Source organism: Cyanistes caeruleus, chromosome 11, assembly GCF_971803275.1.
Source record: "Cyanistes caeruleus chromosome 11, bCyaCae1.hap1.1, whole genome shotgun sequence".
Classification (NCBI taxonomy): Eukaryota; Metazoa; Chordata; class Aves; order Passeriformes; family Paridae; genus Cyanistes; species Cyanistes caeruleus.
In genome coordinates this window covers 11,492,183-11,512,757 of record NC_141711.1, presented here as the reverse complement: position 1 = coordinate 11,512,757, position 20,575 = coordinate 11,492,183, and the positions used below count along the sequence as shown (strand labels likewise).

Sequence of the window (20,575 nt, the reverse complement as noted above, 5' to 3'; positions counted from 1 at the left end):
TTGCCAGGCAACACTTACCAGCAATTCCCTGCCCCAGCAGCCATTTATAGTGAAACATTGCAAGGCTGGGTAAGATGCTGGGGTTATGTTAGCATGTCCTAAGAGGGAGAGATGGTTTTGAGTCCAGGAAGGTTTCAGAGAAAATGACCTTGTGCTGCTCAGATGTCTGGGCTGGAGTGCAGAGGTTCCTGGGCAGGGACAGACAAGGAAGGACAGATGACTCCTCACTGAAGAGGTATAAAAGAGAGGGATGAAGCCAGGGAGATGAAATTCAACCATTGTGATGTAAACACACAATGGAAAAGCAGCAACCAGGAGGTCTGGGATCCAAGTCCCAGATGCTGCAGCTCTGTGGTGTGAGGAGGTTCTGTCCCCTTGGCATGGCCTTCCCAGACACTGCACTATGCATGGTTGGGAGATAATTCCATCCAAATGTGCAAATATGCAAAACAGACTGTCCAAAGGGCTTGAGCTGAAATGCATTAATGACTACAACATCCCAAACTCCCCCTGCACAGCTCAAACAACAGAACATTGCTGCCCAAGTTCCTCAAAGGGGCTGGCACGCAATTCCTTTTTCATGTCAGAGCATGGGGGAGGCAAAATCTCTACACTGCAAACTCTTATCTGCTCACATTTAGCCACCCAGCAAGAGCTGGACTTGAACGGAAGTGAAGGGACAGAAGGTGAGATTTTTCATCTCAACTAGCAGATTTCATCTCCCTCAGCAGCCTCTTAGCCCAGTAACACCCCTTTTAGGCCCCCGTGTCCCTCTAAAACACACGCACTGAGCGTGTGTTTACAAACACACCATTTATATGTGAGTGTCACATGCTTTCAGACAACATGCCAGGAGAGAGATTTAAACAAAAAATATGTCTTTCTCTAAATACTGTATGTTCCCCTGGTCTATTCATTTCATTCTGCTTTATCTATCAAAAATATATTAACCCAAAAGCCTGTTTCCATCAAAGTCTCGATTCCATGGACATTTAAAGATAAGCCTTATCTTATTACTGGTGCATTAACAACAGAAATCTAAAGGGCTACTGTCAATCATCTCCTTTTCTCTGTTTCTTTTCCCTCTCCCCTCTAAACAGCTTTGCAGAGCAGAACTGGGACCTCGGGGGGATTCTGGCAGACACAAACACACACAGACACCAACAAGCACAACCCTCCCCTGCTTCAGTGAAAAGTATTGTGGAAAAAACTGATGGTTTGACCAGGGCCAAGCAGGCACACGTGGAAAAGGAAAGAGAGCAGAATCGGAATCAAACCCAAACCGGGAAGGAGCCCACACGAATTTCACAGACACATCCCTTCATGCAGAGCCTCACAGATGATCTCAAAGCAATTTTCAAGAAGTTTGCACAGGAGAAATGAATAGAGGTCATCTGCACTTCTAACTCCATTGTATCTCTTGTTTTATTAAAACAATCTTTCCCCTTTGCCATCTTTAATTCACTACTTTTTCCCTCTATATCGTCTTCCCAACATCATGTGTGTAAATTTTAAGTGATTCTTTTTAGGATGTTTGCATCAAACTCAGGCAGCATCCAAGTATCCTGGAAGAGATGTTTGTTTGAGATTTTAAAATTAAAAGGCTGTAGATTACTTATGGAAAACAGTAATCATTTTCTACAGTGATCTTCTGGGGCAGAGCAAACTCTGCAGTGGATTGCAATTCCATGCCTCTGGGGCAATTAAAATATCCACCTTAATTTTGCAGCAATGTGTTTTCCTTCCCTTGCAATTTTTTTTTTCTTTCTAATTAGAAGTTTTAATTCTGCAATGAGTGTCACTAAGAGACTGAGCCAAAAACAACACAGCCTGTTCCAAAGGCCCTTTGAAAAGCTTTTATTTTTAAAAGCCAGAACAAGACAGACAATCCAAGAGTGATAAATCTAAGGTTTCTGAAAAGAGCTGAGGATAGCAGGAGCGCAAAGAGACAGCTAGGGATGAACAGCATGCACAATGCTGCTCATAGTAAAACCAAACTTCTCATAGGCAAAACTCAACTGCACAAGTAAGTTCCTACCAGAGATCTTACCAAGCCTTGTTACAGGCCAACACAGACATCACTGAGGACTTTCAGACTCAAAGCCTGATCCCCTCTGACATCAGCAGCCCCTGGACTGGGTTTGCCATCTTCTTTTCCATATGTAGGAGAAAGCTCAGACTTTGAAGGTCTTTGCCTGAGGTCTGTCCCCTGAGCAATACGGGAGAGCATTTATCCTCCTGCCATGAAAAGGAATACTCTTCTGGAAACAGCTCTGGGAGCCTCTGTCATGTCCCTCCAGTCAGATGAGTGCAGAGGAACCAGTGCACACGGTCAGTAACTTCCAACCATTTATGATGGATCAGTTTTGTCTTCACAGGCCCAGCACAGGGAATCCACCACAGATGTTCAGGCCTGTCGCACCCTGTGCACAGCTGGAAGCTGGAACCACACTGCAATTGCTACAAATGATGCCTCTAGAAGAGTTTTACTGCACCTTCTGTTCACACCTTTTCCAGCAATTTATCTGTTGTTTGCCCTCAGTTCCAGGAAACATCTGATCTTCGGGTCAAAAATCCCACTACAGGAGGCTGACAGGAAGAAGCAGCAATGAACACATTATCTAAGGATGATGCTCTTTCAAGCTACAGGAATTTCAGAGTGAAGAAACCTGGTTTTAACTATGGTTGCACATTGTCTAACACAGATTCACAGAATCATTCAGATATTGGGAAACCATCTAGCACCAACCTCTGCTGAGAGCAAAATTATTTCAGACCTGATGACTTTATCCAGGTTGGTCCTGAAAAGTTTGCAAGAATAGAAATTCCAGAAGTTGAAATGACAGCCTGGTCCAACCTACATGGCCTTCTAGATGGAAGCACTGTCCTTTCCATCAAGTGTACTGAGTGGGGGAGACAAGGTTAAATTGTGTGAAATAGTTTGACAGGTCACTGCTGGAAACAGAAATATTTAAGTGTTACTCTGAAGTACTGTTTGTTATATCACATAAACTTGCATTCAGATAAACTTGTCTATAGCATCAATCAAGTCACAGCCAGCAGCTCAAGACAGAATTAAAATCAGGTTATATCTTATGGATTCTGAGAAAACAGAAGAATTAACTGTAGGTCTTCCAAAAACACTGCACAGGGACACAAGATTTTAACCAGGAAAACACATCAGATATTTATGCATGTTAGGTGTTTATTTTTCAATCAGGTACATGTGGCCAGACCATGACAGGATGTTTGAACTGTGCACATCAGGTCTTTCACCCACTGTTTATATGAATGTCATTCACTATCAGGTCTCTGCGGAAGACAAACAGATTGAAGAGAGATGTGGACATATCAGAGTTTTGCATTGCTTCCGCCTCTAACCCTGCTCCTGGTGCTACAAGAAACAAAACCTCTTGACCAGAAGAATGTCAGAAAAAACAGGGAAGGGAGAAAAAGCATTGGTCACAAACCTGGAGGCAGAGAACAGTGCAAATCAAAGACATCTACACCAAAATATTTTGAGACAGGTATTCTTGAGATCATGAGACACCCAGGGCAACTTATCAGGAGTCTGAAGATGACAGACACAAAGTAGCTAAAACTAAGACCAAAAGGACAGATGGCAGAAAATATTCCACATGCACACCAGAGAGACTTGCTAAGGGGACTGCAGGATAGCCAAATCCTTGCTGACATTTGGATCATCGGGCTTCTTCCTCACTCCAACACTTGTGAAGTCTCAGAACCCACAAAGTCAAGCAGCAGGCTTGGACCTATGCATGGTGCAGTTAGAAGGGCTTGAAGGCTAATCACAAACTGTATTATTCTTTGATGCAGTGCAACACCATGATCAACTTGACAAAAAACACGGGCACAAGACCTAAGCCAGAAGTATTTTTTGGTAGAGCCATCCTTGCCCTGTTTTTGCAGTGGATCATCCCGAGGTTTCACACACTGTTATAGCCAAAGACAATATCCAACTGTATTCAGTGGTCTGTGCTCGTGTTCTACCTTCCCCAGATGTTTTCCCTTCATTTTTCCCCTCCTCTGCAGGAATACCAGAGTTTACTGTGTATGTGAGGACAGGTTTTAGAGACTATTGAACAGACATCAGAGTATGCCCTACAAAATAAGAGGTTAAATCCCTGTAATTCAAGGGAAAATGCCCTAACTCTGTTGGACCAAGGTGACTCCTGCAGCCATACCAAACCAGGCATAGCAGTTTGGTTTGGGCTGTCAGCTGCGTGCTGTCAGCACACTCCTACCCCTGAAATTAGCCATGAATCTCACCATGACTGTTTTAAGAGTAGGTTTAGGGCTACTGCTTCTGAAAATCCCATTCATAGGATACCACCTTTACCTTCAAAAGGTAATTAGAATAATGATTCAACCCATCTACCCAACACAGGGCAGACAGCTTAGAGCAAAAGGGATATTTGCATCCATTTCTATGTTCAGGCTTTTAAAGCACAAAATACTATCTTGGCTGTTATCTAAAGGTCACTTACACTGATGAGAGATTAAGATGAACAAAAGGCAGATGATATGGGGAACTCTTCCTTTACACATTTTATAACATTGCCAGATAGAATTGACAAGTAAAAGGATCGCAGGACCATGTGCAATCCCCCAACAGCCCCAAAACTCCAGTGTTACTGTGCTCATAGCCCCAGACTGCCAAAGAAAGGAGCAAGTAACAAAATAGCAGCATTTAGTGACAAAACAAGGCCTTAATCATATGGCAAACAACAACTTGCTGGCTGTACCAAAGAGTTTACTGATAAAAACTGTTGGTGGAACAAAGGGACAGAGAAGCAGCAAGGATAGGGTAAAGATAACTTCTTCTGCATGGGAGAGCCAATGAATTCACCACTCAAATATCTGCAAACTCAGAGTGGAAAGACCACTTCCCTTGCACTCGGAGTACTATCATGCATTTCCCTTCAGGCTGTGATACCATCAAAGCCCAGTGTACTTCCTGTGTGGCACACTGTCCCCTGGCTGAAGGGCTGTCTTTTGAAAAGATGAAAACATCAAATGCTGGGTATTTCCCATGAATCATCCCTAATTCCAGGTCCTTGAGATGCAATCTAATTCTGCTGCACCATGGGGACAAAAGTACATATTAGCCCTACATTATGTTTTGTGAGCAATCAGAACATCAAGGGATCATTTGAGCAGTCACATTTACAGGAAGAAAATGCTATGGAGAGTGTGGCCCTGAGCCTCCTTGGGTGGGTGAGAGGACAGGATGCTGCTGCTTAAGGCACTAATCCATGGGCATGGTTAAAAGGGTAGACCCTGTAACAGGTTACTGTCCCCAACAACTTGGAGTAGTAACTTACCCATGCCATCCCCAAGGGTTTGGGGTGAAGATTTCCAGATGCACATCCCTGTGTCACTACCTGGGGCCCACACCAGCACCATGCATTCATTATTTCCCATTCCTACAGATGGGCCCCAATCCTCACTTAATGCACTGCACTCCGTGAATTTCCCACATGGCCCCTGATGGTAACCTTGTGTCTGCTCCTCCAAGTCCCAGTTTCAAGCTTTTTGTTTCAGAGTCTCATCATTTCCCACCCTGAGCTGGGTGGGGGCAGACAAAGGCCGTCAGTCTGTCTGCAGAACAGGCTGGCTCTGTTTGCCCCATGCCCCAGCCAACAGAGATTGTCGACTTTTAATGGAGCACTTGGGTTTCCATTGATGCCAGTTGCAGATAGAACAGCCCAGCAGCAAAAAAATCCAGTCCCTGGGGGCTGCTCAGATTCTCCTCTTATTTGTTAGTTTACCTGTAAAATACACTTGAGCTAATTCTTGCTAGTGTGGTGGTAAAGATACATTTCCCTCCTCTGGAGCAAGCAGGGGGAAAAACCAAGCAAGTGCAGAGGGGCTAATGCAGTAAGAGAGCATTTCCCATGGCTCAGGAAACAGCAGGCATTTTCTGCTGGGGATTGTTTGCTGAACACCCTGTGCAGATGTGAAGTTGTGCAGCACTTTATAATAACTGAGACCCATTCACTACACACAAAGGTGCACGAGGCATCCTAATATCTCCATGTTCAGATGGTCTGAAATCCAACAGCTCCTCACAACATCAGCTGTTGAAGGATTTATTATATGGTTATTACAAGGCCAAGAAAGGAGAAGGAATTATCAGAAAATGTCTTATTTGATTTTTAAATGTTAACAAAAACATTTTAATCACACCTGAAAGCATCGTGATACTGAGAGAGACCACAATACTAACCTGCAATTCAAATTCCACTTATTCCATATGTGAAATGAATGTTTCCTTGGATTCCTGTTAGGATTCGCCCTTGTCACCAAAATGTTGTTTAATTCAACTGCAAAATTTGCTGTTTCTTAGCTCTGAAAGCCTTACAGGCTGTGATTTAGACAGAACCCATGAGAGAAAAAAGCTGCAGGGCTGAAACTGGGTCCAGGCTCTGTTTGGATGCTTGGCACCCGAGTGTTTGATGACAGCTGTGATTTAGGGCTGCGAGTGCAGAATACTTAAACCATGCTGCAAACACTCTAGCAGGTCAAGATTAAAAAGCACCTACAGAACAAAGATAACTTGCATATCATCTGTGTACAGCATATTTTGCATCGAAGTTGTCCACATTCCTAAACATCCTCTTACACATAAACATTTCAATTTTTCTAAGAAAAGTTGATTTTAGTAAAACCCAAAAATAAACATATACCTTGGGGCAGCAGGTTCCACACAGGTCCAGTTTTGCAGCTGAAGCCAAATCAAAGCAGAATGAATAACTCTGAAAATAACACGTAGAATATAGGTGTAGGTAGCTTGATTTAGAAAAATCTTTTGACAGTTTTCCACAAGATATTTGCATTAGCATGCTAGGGAAAAGTCACCTCGAGAAACTCATTACAGGCTGAGTATGAGACTGTTTGGAGAACATTAAGAGAATAGTTATCAATGATATGCTGTTTGGGAGGCTGTATTAAGGTTCACAGAAGCCTGTCCTTGAGCTAATTCTATTCAATATTTTCATTAATGATCTCAATGACTGGGTAGATCAGTTGGGAATGAATACTGGAGGAAAGGACTAGAATTTGAACCAAGCAAACTGGGACAGTAGTCCGAAAAAATAAGAAGCTATTTAAGAGGGGATGTTGAAATGTGTAAGTACAGAATGAGAAATGGAAGCCTATAGTAACAAACCAACAGAGAGGCATTGTGATCTGAGCTCACACATTAAACTCAAGGTAATAAACTCCTAATTGTGCAAAACCTACAGACAGGGAAGCATAAACAGGTAGATGTCCTGAGACATCCCCAAAGTTAAAATCCTACTTGAATTAGTCAGCATTCATGAGGTCTTAGCTAGAGAACTGCCTGGCAGAGAGAAATGTACTTAGGACATGGACTGTTTGGAGAAACTCAGGAAGACAGAAACAAGCCCAGGTCCAGGAAATACAGCCCCCAAGGGGAGAGACTGTACCAACAAAGAACATTTAGTTCAGAGGAAAGAAGATTGATCACATCTATGCTCAGTCTTCAAGTATATAAAAAATGGTGCAAAGTGAAAAAGAATAGACTGTTCTCTGTATCACAGTGGATAGGGATTAAAAAAAAGAAAAATTAAATATATATATATATAGGCTTACATTGCAACAAGAAAGATATTGGGAGAAAAAAAATCGGTTCCTTTGCTCTCCCAAACAACTCTAATGACACTAAAGCCCTGTGACAGCTAGTAACAAAAATCTCTAAAACCCAGTTAGCTGGACACCAGAAAAGAACATCTATACAACTGATCCTTCCTTTAGGTAGGGAGAGGGACAAGATGACTTTAGGATTTCCTTCAAAACATAATAGTTCCTGCCATTCTATATAAATCCAACAGATGACAGCTCCTTACTGAAAAGGTGCAGATAGATGCTTGCCAGTCACAGATTCTGAAGAAAACTTGCTAATGGAACGTTAAAAAAGTTTGTTCTCTTAATATTTTTATACTGATAACAAAGCAAGGTGCAGGATCCCAAGACAAAAATGGAGATGTCAGAGTGGAAGTTCAGAACACAGTACTTCCAATGGGATTTGGTGCTGTCTGAAACAGACACTATGGTGTTGAACTCCAGCTCATACACGTAACAGAGCTCCTCCTCTTCACACACAAATGCCACAAGCTGGAATGGATGTGGCACTGCTGCTCTGTAACTCACTCTGCTGTTGCTGACCTGTCCCCCAGGAAAGGCTGCACACCTGTGCTTAAGTGAAGGGGTTCTCCTATTCTGTAGTGCGCAAGTCACTCACCTGGATTTGATATTTTGAGCTCAGAGTGACAGAAACTCCAGTACCACAAGCACAAAACAGTGAGATTGGCCACAAACCCAAAGACATCTAATTTGCAAGCCAGGAGCCACAGGCTGTTTACATCAGAATGTCTCAGCCATAAACATTTAATTAAATCAGCCTTCTTTCAATCATGGTGTATTTTCTACATTGCTGCTCATTTTCAACTTGTTGCAAAACCTCTCCTGATGTTCCCTTTTTAAGACACTGAAATGCTGGACTCAAAGTTTCTGAAGCAGACAGGAGCCAGGAGCAGCCAAGTGCAGGACAGTGACACTGGATTTGCTTAGCCACTCCTCAAGCATTGCCCACCTCAACATCCACAATACCTGCACAAGTTCTTCCAGCAAAAAACTCATTACATGGTGCTGACAGTGCTAGCTTAAAGTTCAGATGAAAATAAAAATTTCATCTTTACAAACTTAAAACAGAATCTGCTTTCAGTATCAGGTGACAAACTCTCGAGTTTGTGATCAGCTTTGATCTAGAACTGCTCAGCAAAAAGTGCAGATGTTCAATAACATTCATGACATTGTTAACAATCATAACATAATTATCAACTTAGTCGCTTCTACAAGTTCACTAAGTACATGATCAGCAGAAAATAACTGCTAAAATGCTTCACTGATTATTGACAGCATTTTAAAATTAGTTACACACTTACAAACATATATGTCTTAACTACAGTCAATTACCAGAGTTACTTAAAAGTTCTTTAAAACAGAACTTAGAAGGGGTTACAGACCAGTGTCAGTTTACTTCAATGCCACACAGAACCATGAGGCATCAATCAAAATCAGGTTGGCCAATCATCCTGACCAATGTCATTCACTAAGCTCCAAAAAAAGCCAAGGAAAACTGGATGCCTCTAGTATACTGAATTATACACACACATTCATAAACCATTCGGTTACCAAAGAGTTTCTGCAAGAAAAGCAAAGAAAGAAAAGGACAGAAGTAAGAATCTGGTTTTAATCAAATGAAAGATCAAACAAGTCCACACTAACTCAGTGTTGCTTAACTAGTGACCCTCCAGGATGGGAAGAACTGGACAAGATTTGCAAATAGCAGAAGGTTAATTTAGCTGCCAGGAAGAGGAGGAAGAACTTAAGTACCACCAAAGATAAGCTGAACTTGTGTATTGACAAGTGAAAGTTAACCATCAACAACCTATAAATTGAACTATGTGGATACATTAACAGAAGAACTCATGATGAAAGATTTGGGCAGCAATGTGAACACTCAATAGAAATGAACAGGGACTCTGAAGAGCAGGACTCTGTGGGATGATGCTTAAAAGGGACAGATAATATTGAAATTATTAAAATGTTACTTATCAGTTTTCATTTGGAAGAGCATATTGATTGACTAAAACCATTAGAAGCATGGATAGTTTTCCATACCAGCAGAGGTTGCAAAGATTTACACTTTTGGAGACAGATGACATCTGATAAACAAACTAACTGCAAGAAATAAGGGAAATCATGACTTCTGGTCCAGCAGATCATGAAATCAACTCAAAATAGCAAATTATAATTGCAGTACCATAATTAGCTTGTGGGTTAGAGTGCCACAAGATATCTTGGAAAATGCATTTCAGCAGTTTTTTAAATGATTGTGTATTTGTCTGACTAACAGAAAAACCCACACTTACTCTAGACAGAACAAAAATACGAATTTTCAGGCTCAAAGGACACAAGATATCCACCAGTTGTGAGGAGACTTAGGAAACAGTTCCCTTATGTAGGTTATTCCATAATTATCCATGGCAGAAGTTTTGAACTTTCCAGGAGTGTGATGCTGGAAACATTAAATGCTAATGTTTAAAAGTCTATCCTATCTCCCCTTGAATCTGTTTTAAAACAGGAGAGAAGAAAAATGAGGTAAGGGAACTTGAGCAACTCCAAATACATCAGCCCACAAGGCTCCCTCACACCCAGCAACTCGCTATGCATGGTGTGTTACAGACAGCCCAGATCAGGGATGGGGAAATCTCTTCAGGCAGCTATTCTATGTTACAGGACTGAAAACTGGAGCTGCAGAAGGGCCAGCATAGCAACTGATCTCCAAAGACAGGAACCTTCCTGCACTGGCAGCAGCACAAGTGGAGTTAAGTGCACAAAGGTGCTGTGGTGAAACACTCCAACAATTGACCCATTTGTCATTCAGGTTTGAGACTTTGTCCTTACACCTTGTGTATGATCTGGGAATCTGCAGCTCTTCCCTAAGCTCAGGTTCCTTGGAACAGACGAGGTCTGATCAGGAAGATGAATGCTTCCTACCTTGAGGAACATTTCCCGATGATCTGACTCAAGAAGCAAAACACACCTGCAGGCAGGAGGGTGCGAGCTAATCCCTGTTGTGCTGCAACCCTACAGAGAGAGCTGATCCTTCTGCAATTCCAAACTGCCAGTCAAAGCTTTAACATCTTAATACACAGCATGCTCTAATTAAAATTTCTAATTAAGGGGGAAAAAAACCATCCCACACTACCCAGCAAAACTAATGTTGCAAATTAGCAAGTCTTATGTACAAATTGAAGGTGGTCTTTGCTGCTCTTTCATAGATGACTTTAATGTTAGTGTTTTAAGCAAATAATTGTGGACAAAGTTACCACAAGTTCACTTCTGCCTGTTTTAGTAGTGGGACACAAGTACCAATTCCTACATGAGACTTCCATGGTAGGGTGGATGGCAATCCATTGGTGGATTAAAATCCATTTAAGCACTTTTGGAAGATGGATGAAACCAAATATGGACCATATGGACAAACTCTGTCTGCATTTCCTGAGTGAAAGATAAAGTTATGACAGATTTCCTCTTACTTTTGTTGTAGGAAAGAAATGTTCTGAGGAGTCTGGACTAACTACCCCCAAGGCTAGTTGGTAACAGCAGATTCATCAGTGCCCTTCACCTGGCAGCAGCAAGGGAAAGGTGGGAAGAGAAGCAGCAGGAGCCAGTCTGAAGACTCAGGTCCACCTCTGTGATATCCCACATGTGGCAGTGGACAACTGACCAAATGAATTCTCCCACTTTTGCACCCATCAGTTGGGCATTGATTCACTGCACAAACACGTAAGTGAGGGCAAGCTGTACATAATGATGTGGTTTTGAAATACATCATATATGAAAGGCCAAAATTGTCAAATACTGTCAGCACTTCGTACTGAGACATCAAAATACTTTGTAAGAGCTTTTCTCAATACTGATCTAACAGCAACTTCAGCTTTAAAAGAAAGTGTGTATGTTAAACTGTGATGCTTAAACAGTAATGTACCTAACAACAGAATTACTAAATAAATGTGCTCAGATACCATTATCACAGCAGTTAAAGGTCTCTACAAATACATTTCAGCCTAAACCTATGCCTCTCATTGAGTTTTGTGTTCCTGCTTGTTCTATTTTCATTCCAATCTGGCAAACCTCTGTGCTCTTCCACTGTTCTAAATCCAGACCTCTGTCTGAAACTGCCCAGTCATGCCATGCTTTGTCAGATGGCAAATGAGATTTACAGCTCAATTTAGAACTGGATGGAGACCAAACTGTCCACTCACCCAGTGGGGTTGTAAGCACAGATCAATCTTCACCGTTAAAAACAACACAAACCACACCCCCAACACTGAGGTATAAAGTGATTTGCATTTCTCCCTGAACAAAATGCTTCTCTTGCCAGAGCTCCCCAACAATTAAAAGGCAAGATGACACGACATCATGCCTTCCTTTTCCCTTCCACATTCATCAGCAATTGAAACCTACCTTAGTTCATCTACAGACAAAACAAGTAAGATATGCATAAGAAAATGCACATCTCAGATGCCTGATTTTTGAGGGGAAATAATTTTAGTTATTCCTGCATAATAAGTAACTAAATACCCCACCTGCATTTCTACTGTCCTCACAGACAGCATGACCAGCACTCTGCAGAAGAAAAATTCCCACATCCATTTAACAGAGGTGGGCACCAATGTAGATAATATTTCAGTAACTTAACAGGGTCTAGGAAAGCTTCTGAAAGACCTTGATCTTTCCAGGTAACAAAATTATGTTCTCAGAGAGTGCAGAGTTCAAGGCAGCTTTGGTTGAAGTGAGGCTTAAGAAATAAACCCAGACAATGGATCACTTAGCAAAAACAAAGAAATTTAGGCAACACCTCTGTGTGGGGTCTAAGTTTCAGCTTGTCCTTATGGAATGCTGTTTTGGGAATGAATTCACCACGAGGGCACGGTTCACCCCTAACTGTCAGACTGAAGTTATAGGCACTAAAATATCAGTTTTCACAGAAAATAGTATAAAAGAACTGGCTTCTATGTATATGAATGGGGGCCACATACAGCCTAATAAAAGCAATTTTGTGGTCCAAAAAGGATGGAGTCTCTCTGATTGACATGAATGAGGCCCCTGAGAAATCTCAGAATGATCAACTAAAACACAAGAAGACTGCATGATTTCCACTCAAAGGAGAAGAAATTGATCTAAACAGAACATGCTAGAGCTAATGAACAGCCTAGCTTTCTTAAAGGATGAAAAGTAACCAGATCAGTTTAGCCAAAATGCCAGTGCAAGGGTGTTAGCAGGCACCTCATTCACTGCTGGGGTTGTCAGTTTAGCAGCACTGGATCCAGACCTCAAATTACCTTTTGGTTAAGAAATATGAACTAGAACAGGCAGGACTGGCAAGGACTCAATAGTCAAAATGACAGTCTCGTTTTTAAGGACGTGCCTTGTAAAGCAGTGCAGGGTTGAGATTTACCAAAGATCTTGCAGTATTTTCTGATTCTGTTCAATGAGTTCCTTTCAAAGCTAACTGTGAAATACAAGAAGATAAGAATTTGATAGGTTCTCTCTCCTGTCCTTTACTAGAAAAGGTATACAAATGCATATCAGAAATGTATGGCTAAGATGCCCCATAGAGGACTCACCTTTAACAGTCACCTTGAGGGGGAAGCGGGTGATCCGAGTCCTGCAGACTGATGACACCATCTTGGAAAAGCACTCATATCAGACACACAAATGAAAATAAAGAACTGTAACATTTTACTGAGGAATGGAAACCCAGCAACTGGAACTTCAACTAGCACAGCCTGCACAGCAGGAGATGCGAGAAAGACTCCATATTCTGGCGTTGACAGCAGGAAATAAGCAGATCCACTGTACTCTTTCTCCTCATATATTGTCAACAGTGTAAACTGATGTTTTTAAGTTGCTTTTGCACAGAACAGCAGGAGAATTTGTGGGGAGTCCCAGAAGACTGACAGTACCTTGCTTAAACTCAGCCACCCCAAGCCCCTGGATTCCTTCTGGGTGCCCACCATCTAGCAAAACTGGCCTTACCACAGACTGAAGTCATTCAGTCCTTCCCCTTCTGCCAGGCTTGGCAGGTTAGCTCCCAGTGCTAGGCTCTACTTAAAATAATTCTATTTATATCCTCAACAAGTTTGTTTAAAACTCAATGTGTTTGTAAATTAAGAGCTTTCCAGCTCACTGTGAATATTACACTGAAAGGGAAACATGAAGGGGTTTTGAAACTGCTAATAAGGTGGCATTCCTCTGCAGCCTTTCATCCTTCATTTCACAAGATCCCAGAGCACTTTGCAGATGTAAACACAGAGCTGCTCTCCCAGCAGCGAGAGGCAAACAGTGCTGGGGTGGACTGTGGCTTTACCACTGCAGCTCCCCATGAGCTGTGATAGGCTCTCATTTCGCTTTACCACCCTGTGGCTGTTCAGCTGCAGAGTCCAACAGGCAAAGAAGGTGCTATTGCCCAGAAAGAGATGCCTTGTACACATCAAGAACTCCCCTGGTGCAGATGGCTCACTTTTCCACAGTCAGTTACTTGCAACCAACTAATACAGTTGCAAGTATTAGTATTAATATTATTTAAGAGAGTTATTTTCAGCATTAGCCAGAAACAAACACAGAAAGGACACGAGTGCCTCAGGCTTTGGTCAACAGATTGGAGTAGATGGCTCTGTCCCAGACATTAAATGCATTGTAGTTTTCAATAGAAGCTGTTCTTTAAGAGCTGAGTTGCAAGCCTGATGCAAACCCTTCTGTCTCAGCTCCAGTGAAAACCCCCTTTTTAGGTGGGGAGACTCAGCTTTGATTCCAGGCAAAGGATGCCACCTACTGAATCCTTGCTACCATGAGCACAGCTTTGACCCTCCTGGCTCCAGACCTCTGGCATGATTGCAAGCCAGACTGCAGTCCCTAAACAAATTCCAAGGAAAAGTAGAAAACAGGCTTGTAAAAACGAAGCTTTTCTCCCTGCTACTCTCCCCACCACCCGAAGATGTATTACTCACCAAACATCTGCACAGCCGTAATAATTTTTAGTTTTGCAACACTGACAACCTTAAAAGTATTAAAAAATCTCCTTACATCTTTATTCCATTTCCATTCACTATAATACAGTCTGACAATATATGCTAGTACAGTACATTCTGCAGCATTTAACCCATGTTCCCCGTTGCTGTTCTTAACTTCACGGCTTAATGACACAGAGTCAGTAGATCACAATGTGGCCCTGTTAATATTTTTTTAATGCCATTTTTACAAATTACAGCATAATGCACTGATTATGAGGATGAAAGGAAAGTCTCTACGTCTGTCTGGAAACCAAATAAAAGAATGTTTGAACATCTGTTCATCCTACAAATGTCGCTAAAAGCTTTGATTTTCCCATAATCATTTTGTTCCACCATTTCACCCTTTTTTGAATGTGTATCCAACAGCCTCAGGACAGCAGCCAGAGATCTGCAGTAATAGCACATTATAATCAAAGTTCTTGGGCACACTTTAAGTTCTCCCTTTGGAATTCTACATTGGGAGAAACACAAAACCAAACCCCAGTCTTCAACAGATCACTCCCCAGCTGTGTATCCTACACAGACCTCTGCAACAGGAGCAGGATGAGGCTTTGTGACAGCGGCTTTCCACAGCGGATTCCAAGGCACGAGGACAGGGTGGGGTGGCAGGTGAAGGCCACAGCCTTCTCCTGTGGGTCCATCAGAGCTGCCCAGGGTCAAAGCCTGAAGAGAGGCAGCCCCTCAGTGCACACAGGAACCGGGATGAGCTGCAGGCCAAGAGCCCTCCCCACCTCACTGGGCTCCCAGCAACCACCGTGGGAGCCCTGCCACGGATCTCCAGGGCAAGAGCAGAGCCACAGCAAGGAGAAGCAATGAGCAAAGAAGGAAATGGGAGCACCGAGGAGGAGATCAGGTCTCAGACTGAGAAGACAGAAGAAAAATTAAAGAATTAAAAATTAAAGAAAAATTAAAGAAGTAAGTTAAGTATGCCAGTCTGGAAATGAAATCCATGATAGGAAGATTTTAAAAATATGTTTACAAGAGCCTGGATGAGAAAGGGATGTAGGTTCTGCTCTGGAATTACTGCTGCTCACTCCCTTGGAGTACCCCAAGCAAATAAACCACTGGACTCCGTGCACCAGGAGTCCTTTCAGCCAAGCAGAGGGCTGCAAATCTAAGTGTTCAGGGTTAATGAGTTTTCAAAGGGATCAAGTTCCGTAACAACAGACTCACTGATCCTGTTAAGGGCAATCCATGGTGTGGGGGAGAAAACATTCATCAGATAGGCTTTTGTGAAAATACATAACCCCCATTTACACTGACAACCTCCTCTCCAGAACTACTCAAAAGTGTCTTAGAAATGAGAAAGACAAAACCCTGTAAGTGCAAGGACAACAACTCTGGAAACACCTTTCCCAATCACTCCCCTTTTCTTTCCAATACTCCAAATTAGCAACCCATTTAAAATTTGGCAAGGACACAAGAACTATACAGATACAAGTATTAGTTCCTTAATAATTAGGAGTATTTAATTAGTTTTTTCTATACCCATAATTCTTACACTAACTTGGGATGATAGTAACACTGTGCCTTCAATGTGATCTGTTTCTCTGTGTTCTATTACTGCAGTATCTTAGGCAGATATAACAGTGCAGAGTACAAAACAGAATTTGATAAAGGCTTAAAAGAAAGATAACATTATGAATATTCTTTCCAAAGACTGCTTTTGGGGGTGTTTGGGAGGAAGAGAGAAATGGGGAAGGAAAGGTGACAGGGGTGTGAAATGCATTTTTTCCATTACAGAAGGACACATTTAGCAGCAAGGCTGGCAGCACAAGTTACGTTAAGCCAATAGCTGAAGTTGCCTGCCTAATTCCTCTGGGATCACACTGAAAGCATACCCCATAATCTTAAGGGATGTGCTAAAGCTTTGCTGGGACTCACTCAGCAGAAACTGTTTGGGATTATTACATAAAGCACTAATTCTGTTCTGATTTAAAGGGGGACCATCAGCCTAGTTTAGACAGGCTTGCCCTGTCTCACAACTGTCCAGCTGTAAATATCCTCTTGGTAGCTTTGCCATTTGTAGCCACTTTGGCTACCTAGAAATTAAAAGGAAAAGACCAAAAAAATCAGGATCATGTTAACATGATGGACTCGTACCTATCAAGGGATATAATAATATAATTAATAAGAAGGAATGTAGCAATTATTTATCTCCATGTGCAACTAATGCATTTACATTATACATATGGTCACCATCTATAGCTGACTTCAGCCAATGGGTCAGAGGCTATTTAGCATCAACAAGCAGGTACTCTTTTTGTTCAAAAGGTGGGAATTGACATTTGCCAATGCTGCCAAGTCCCATTTCTGTTCCAGGCTGCAGCTTTCGTATCTGTGGAACTGCTGCTCTTTTTCATGTTAAGGTGTCCTATACTTTGTATGCAACAAGGTAGGGATATTACCAGTGCTTTCCTTTTTATGAAATTGAGAGAAAGAGCTAAAGCAGCCATGAAATCCCTATTAAAAACTAATGGTTTCTAAAGCGTCTTGGAGACACTCATTTTACAAGGCTTATGCAGCAATCTTCTATCATTATTTTAATGAAATAAAGCCCTTGACTATTTCCAGAGGCAACTTTTTCTTTCACATACTAAAGGCATTTTGGCTACAAAAAAACCCAAACCAAACCAAACAAAAAAAAAAAAAAAAGAAAAAGAAAACAGTTTTGGAATAGGATTCATTGCAGAACAGGCAGGAAAATCAGAAAAGCTACATAGAATGTTACTGAAGATAAATTTTGAACCTTTGGAACAGCAAACAATTAAGACTCTCAGCTGCACAGATCATTATGTTTAATGTGAAAAACATTTCTAGATACAAATCATATTTATAAAAAACATCCATACCATCTCTCAGATAGCATCTTACAAAGTTCCAACTGAAGGAATGTGAAACATCCATTTTAGGTTTCACCTATTAAATAGCGTGCTTTCTGTCTCCCACTTTGCTCAAGGAAGTAAGCCTAGAATAATCAGCTTCACTTTGTGGGTCATATGAAATTCACATATTGACTTGATTTAGATTAATATTGGTGGCAACCTTCTAAATCAAGAGAAACTTAAACACAATTACCCAGGAAAACAGTGCAATTAGAATGTACACCCAAGTGTGTTCATCTGGCAGGTGAAATTCTGAGATGCCATAAAGATGCACATCACAGAGATGACAAAATAAGCAAATTTGAACAGAACAATATGAGATTGCAGAGATTTTGGAAGGGGGCACAGTCAGCACAAGCTTCCAGGTTCTGTTTGTGAGGAAGTAACAGGTCTAATGTGTTTGGACAGGAAACACATTCCAACTCAATGCATTTCAGGGTCTGGACTCTGAGGTGTAATCAGAGGCCTCTCTTGCTTCCTCAGGATTGAATCATTTTCTTCTGTGTGTCAAAAACATATCTTTTAAAGATAAGAGAGATAGTAACAGGTTGGGCTGAATCATTCTTGCTGCTTTCATCCTCTTTGGTCACATCCCCCTTCCCTCCCTTAGATTTCTTCTTGGAGGCAGCAGTTAGCAGTGTCTTGGTATTTGGCTTCAGCCCATCTGTAAAAGAACAAGAACACACATAACTAACACACTCAACATCACATTTCAGAGAACTAGAAAAAATGAGCAGGCATGTTTTCCTCTGAAATCAACCAAAGGAAATAAGAAAGTAAATGAAATGCATTAGGGAAATCACATTTCTGTGCAAGAATCCTGCAATATGGTAATTTACATAGAAAATAAGAGAAGTCTTTAAATGTAACAAAGTTCACAACAGAGAGACCACAAATTCAGTGCAGTATCCTGAATCCTTCAGTGTTCATCTGCAGCTTGTAAAGTATTAAACACAGGCAAGAATTTAAACAAGCCAGACCAGCTTCCCTGGTCTAAGTCTTTACTTGACAGACCTTTCCTATTATTTAAGATACATACCCAAAGTTTCTTGTCATCATTAAGAATATTTATAAAAATATAAGTCATGAATAAAAACAACTAGTAAAACACTAAAATTATGGAGAGTCACAAGACTCAGAAGATTGTTGAATTTCTTTAAGTCTATTTTCTGGATTTACCAGAAGCACACTTCTTTCTTTATAACTTGCACACTATGAATTGTACAGGTTTTGTGTTTGTTTTTGTTTGTTGGGTTTTTGTTTTTATTTTGTTAAAGTATTTGTTAGGGATTTCAGCTTGCACTGCTTATTGCTTAGGGTTACTAGAATTAAGCTGCATAGTATTTTGTTTCTCCAGACATTTGTGGCAAACAAAATTATTTGTCCTTTTCTTCCTAACCGGCCAGGGTTTATTACACCTTTATTTTTTCTTCTAACTCAACACACCAGTAACATTTTGGATAAGAAATGCAAGCTAGGAAAACACGAATAAATGCTGTAAAACAAGAGACTCCTAGAAGCACTCCTGAAGAAGCACTTGCATAAAGCAGAAGGCAACAAACCCCTCAGAAGCTTTTTCAGTGCCACCTGAATATGCTGCAATGTGGTTTTCAGGCATTGGGCCAAGATCAGTTCAGGTATTTTTAACCTCTGGTGTCATATAACCTTATCGCAAACACTTAATCAGCTTCTCTCTCTTAATACTGAAATTCAGATGCGGATTCTCATATCACGGCCTGACAAAAAGATTGAGATGCTTATGATTTACTGGAGACAGGAGGTCTGCGGGCACAGGTGAGCTGCTCCAGCACAGACACACACAGAGGCACTGACAGCTGCTGGCAGGGGACACAGCCCCAGAGCCCACCTCCTCATCCACCTGTGGCAGGGCAAACCAGAGCGAACCGCTGCAGCAGCATCCCCAGCATGGCCAGGGGAAGGGAGGAAATGGGGAAGTGTTGGAGCAAAACCAGGAAACTGCCCATTTGCCATTTCACAACCAGAGCCTGTAAACCATCCCTAAGGCCCTGCAGTTGTGAGACTTTTACAGAGAGAGGAGTCTTTGTTTTGGAATAAAAAACCCCAAAATAAAACCAGAAAAACCAACAGCTCAAAAAAAACCCAACAGCTCAAAAAAACCCCAAAACAAAACCCCCATAAAACCCCAACCAACAACAATAATAATAAAAAAAAAATAAGTGCAAGGGTCCAATAGAGGAGAAAAGCAACATGTTTTTTATATAACTAAATAAATTAAAAAATTACAGCCCACACCAAGGCTGCAGGAGTCCAGCATCAACCAGAATCAACTTTGCACATTTCTGCAAGATCATGCATTTCAGAGTCATGCCAGCTGCTGTTTTCTCTGTTTTCCAGATGGCAGGACACAAAAAAACAGTGATTATTTCATTGTGAAAATAATTGAGATTGTTCTTCCTTGATGGCTGAGAAGTCTGATAATGAGTATCTTTGCATATGTAAGGTTCAATTAATCAAACTAGGTAATATGGTTTGGCAGGACCACATATTTATTATATGATTTTATTACATTGTAGAGTCATGTTTGATGCAGCTGTTTTGGTTTTTTAATTGGATGCTTTCATATAAATCCCATTAATATCATTACCCTTACAATCACTCCATCTTCACTATGAAAATAATTTATTACTACATGGAAAGCAAATATTTCCCATTTGGAAAGCTCTGAGAGTGTCATGGGTGCTGCAAGAAAAAAAAAAGCAACAGTCAAAAGAGGGGAAAACAAAAACAGCAAAAGAGTGACCTCACACAGCCCCACTCACTACATTTGCAGAATTTATTTAATACTTAATACTTTATGTTTTTTGCTGTTTTGATCAACCTAATTGCAACTATCCCTGCACAGGCTTTCCTCTGCTTTTCTAAGACGACCATTTATTTTTTGGACAAAGAAACATTTCATTTTGCTTTCTAGTTGGTTTCCCTTTCTGGGTCTTATCACTATTACAAATGTTGCTGTTA

The 20,575-nt window shown here is 41.2% G+C and overlaps 1 protein-coding gene across 4 annotated transcripts in view; it reads right to left on the bottom strand.

The window, feature by feature from the left end:
* Positions 1 to 17,471: 17,471 nt before the first annotated feature.
* The window catches only part of EEFSEC (eukaryotic elongation factor, selenocysteine-tRNA specific), a 126,494-nt gene continuing 123,390 nt past the window's right edge, over positions 17,472 to 20,575 (bottom strand). For all 4 annotated transcript variants that reach the window (XM_086845737.1, XM_086845734.1, XM_086845735.1 and 1 more), the window contains exon 7: positions 17,472 to 18,239. In XM_086845737.1, coding sequence (XP_086701863.1) covers positions 18,055 to 18,239 — 185 coding nt within the window. In that variant the 3' untranslated portion in view covers positions 17,472 to 18,054. The remainder of the gene's footprint in view (positions 18,240 to 20,575) is intronic.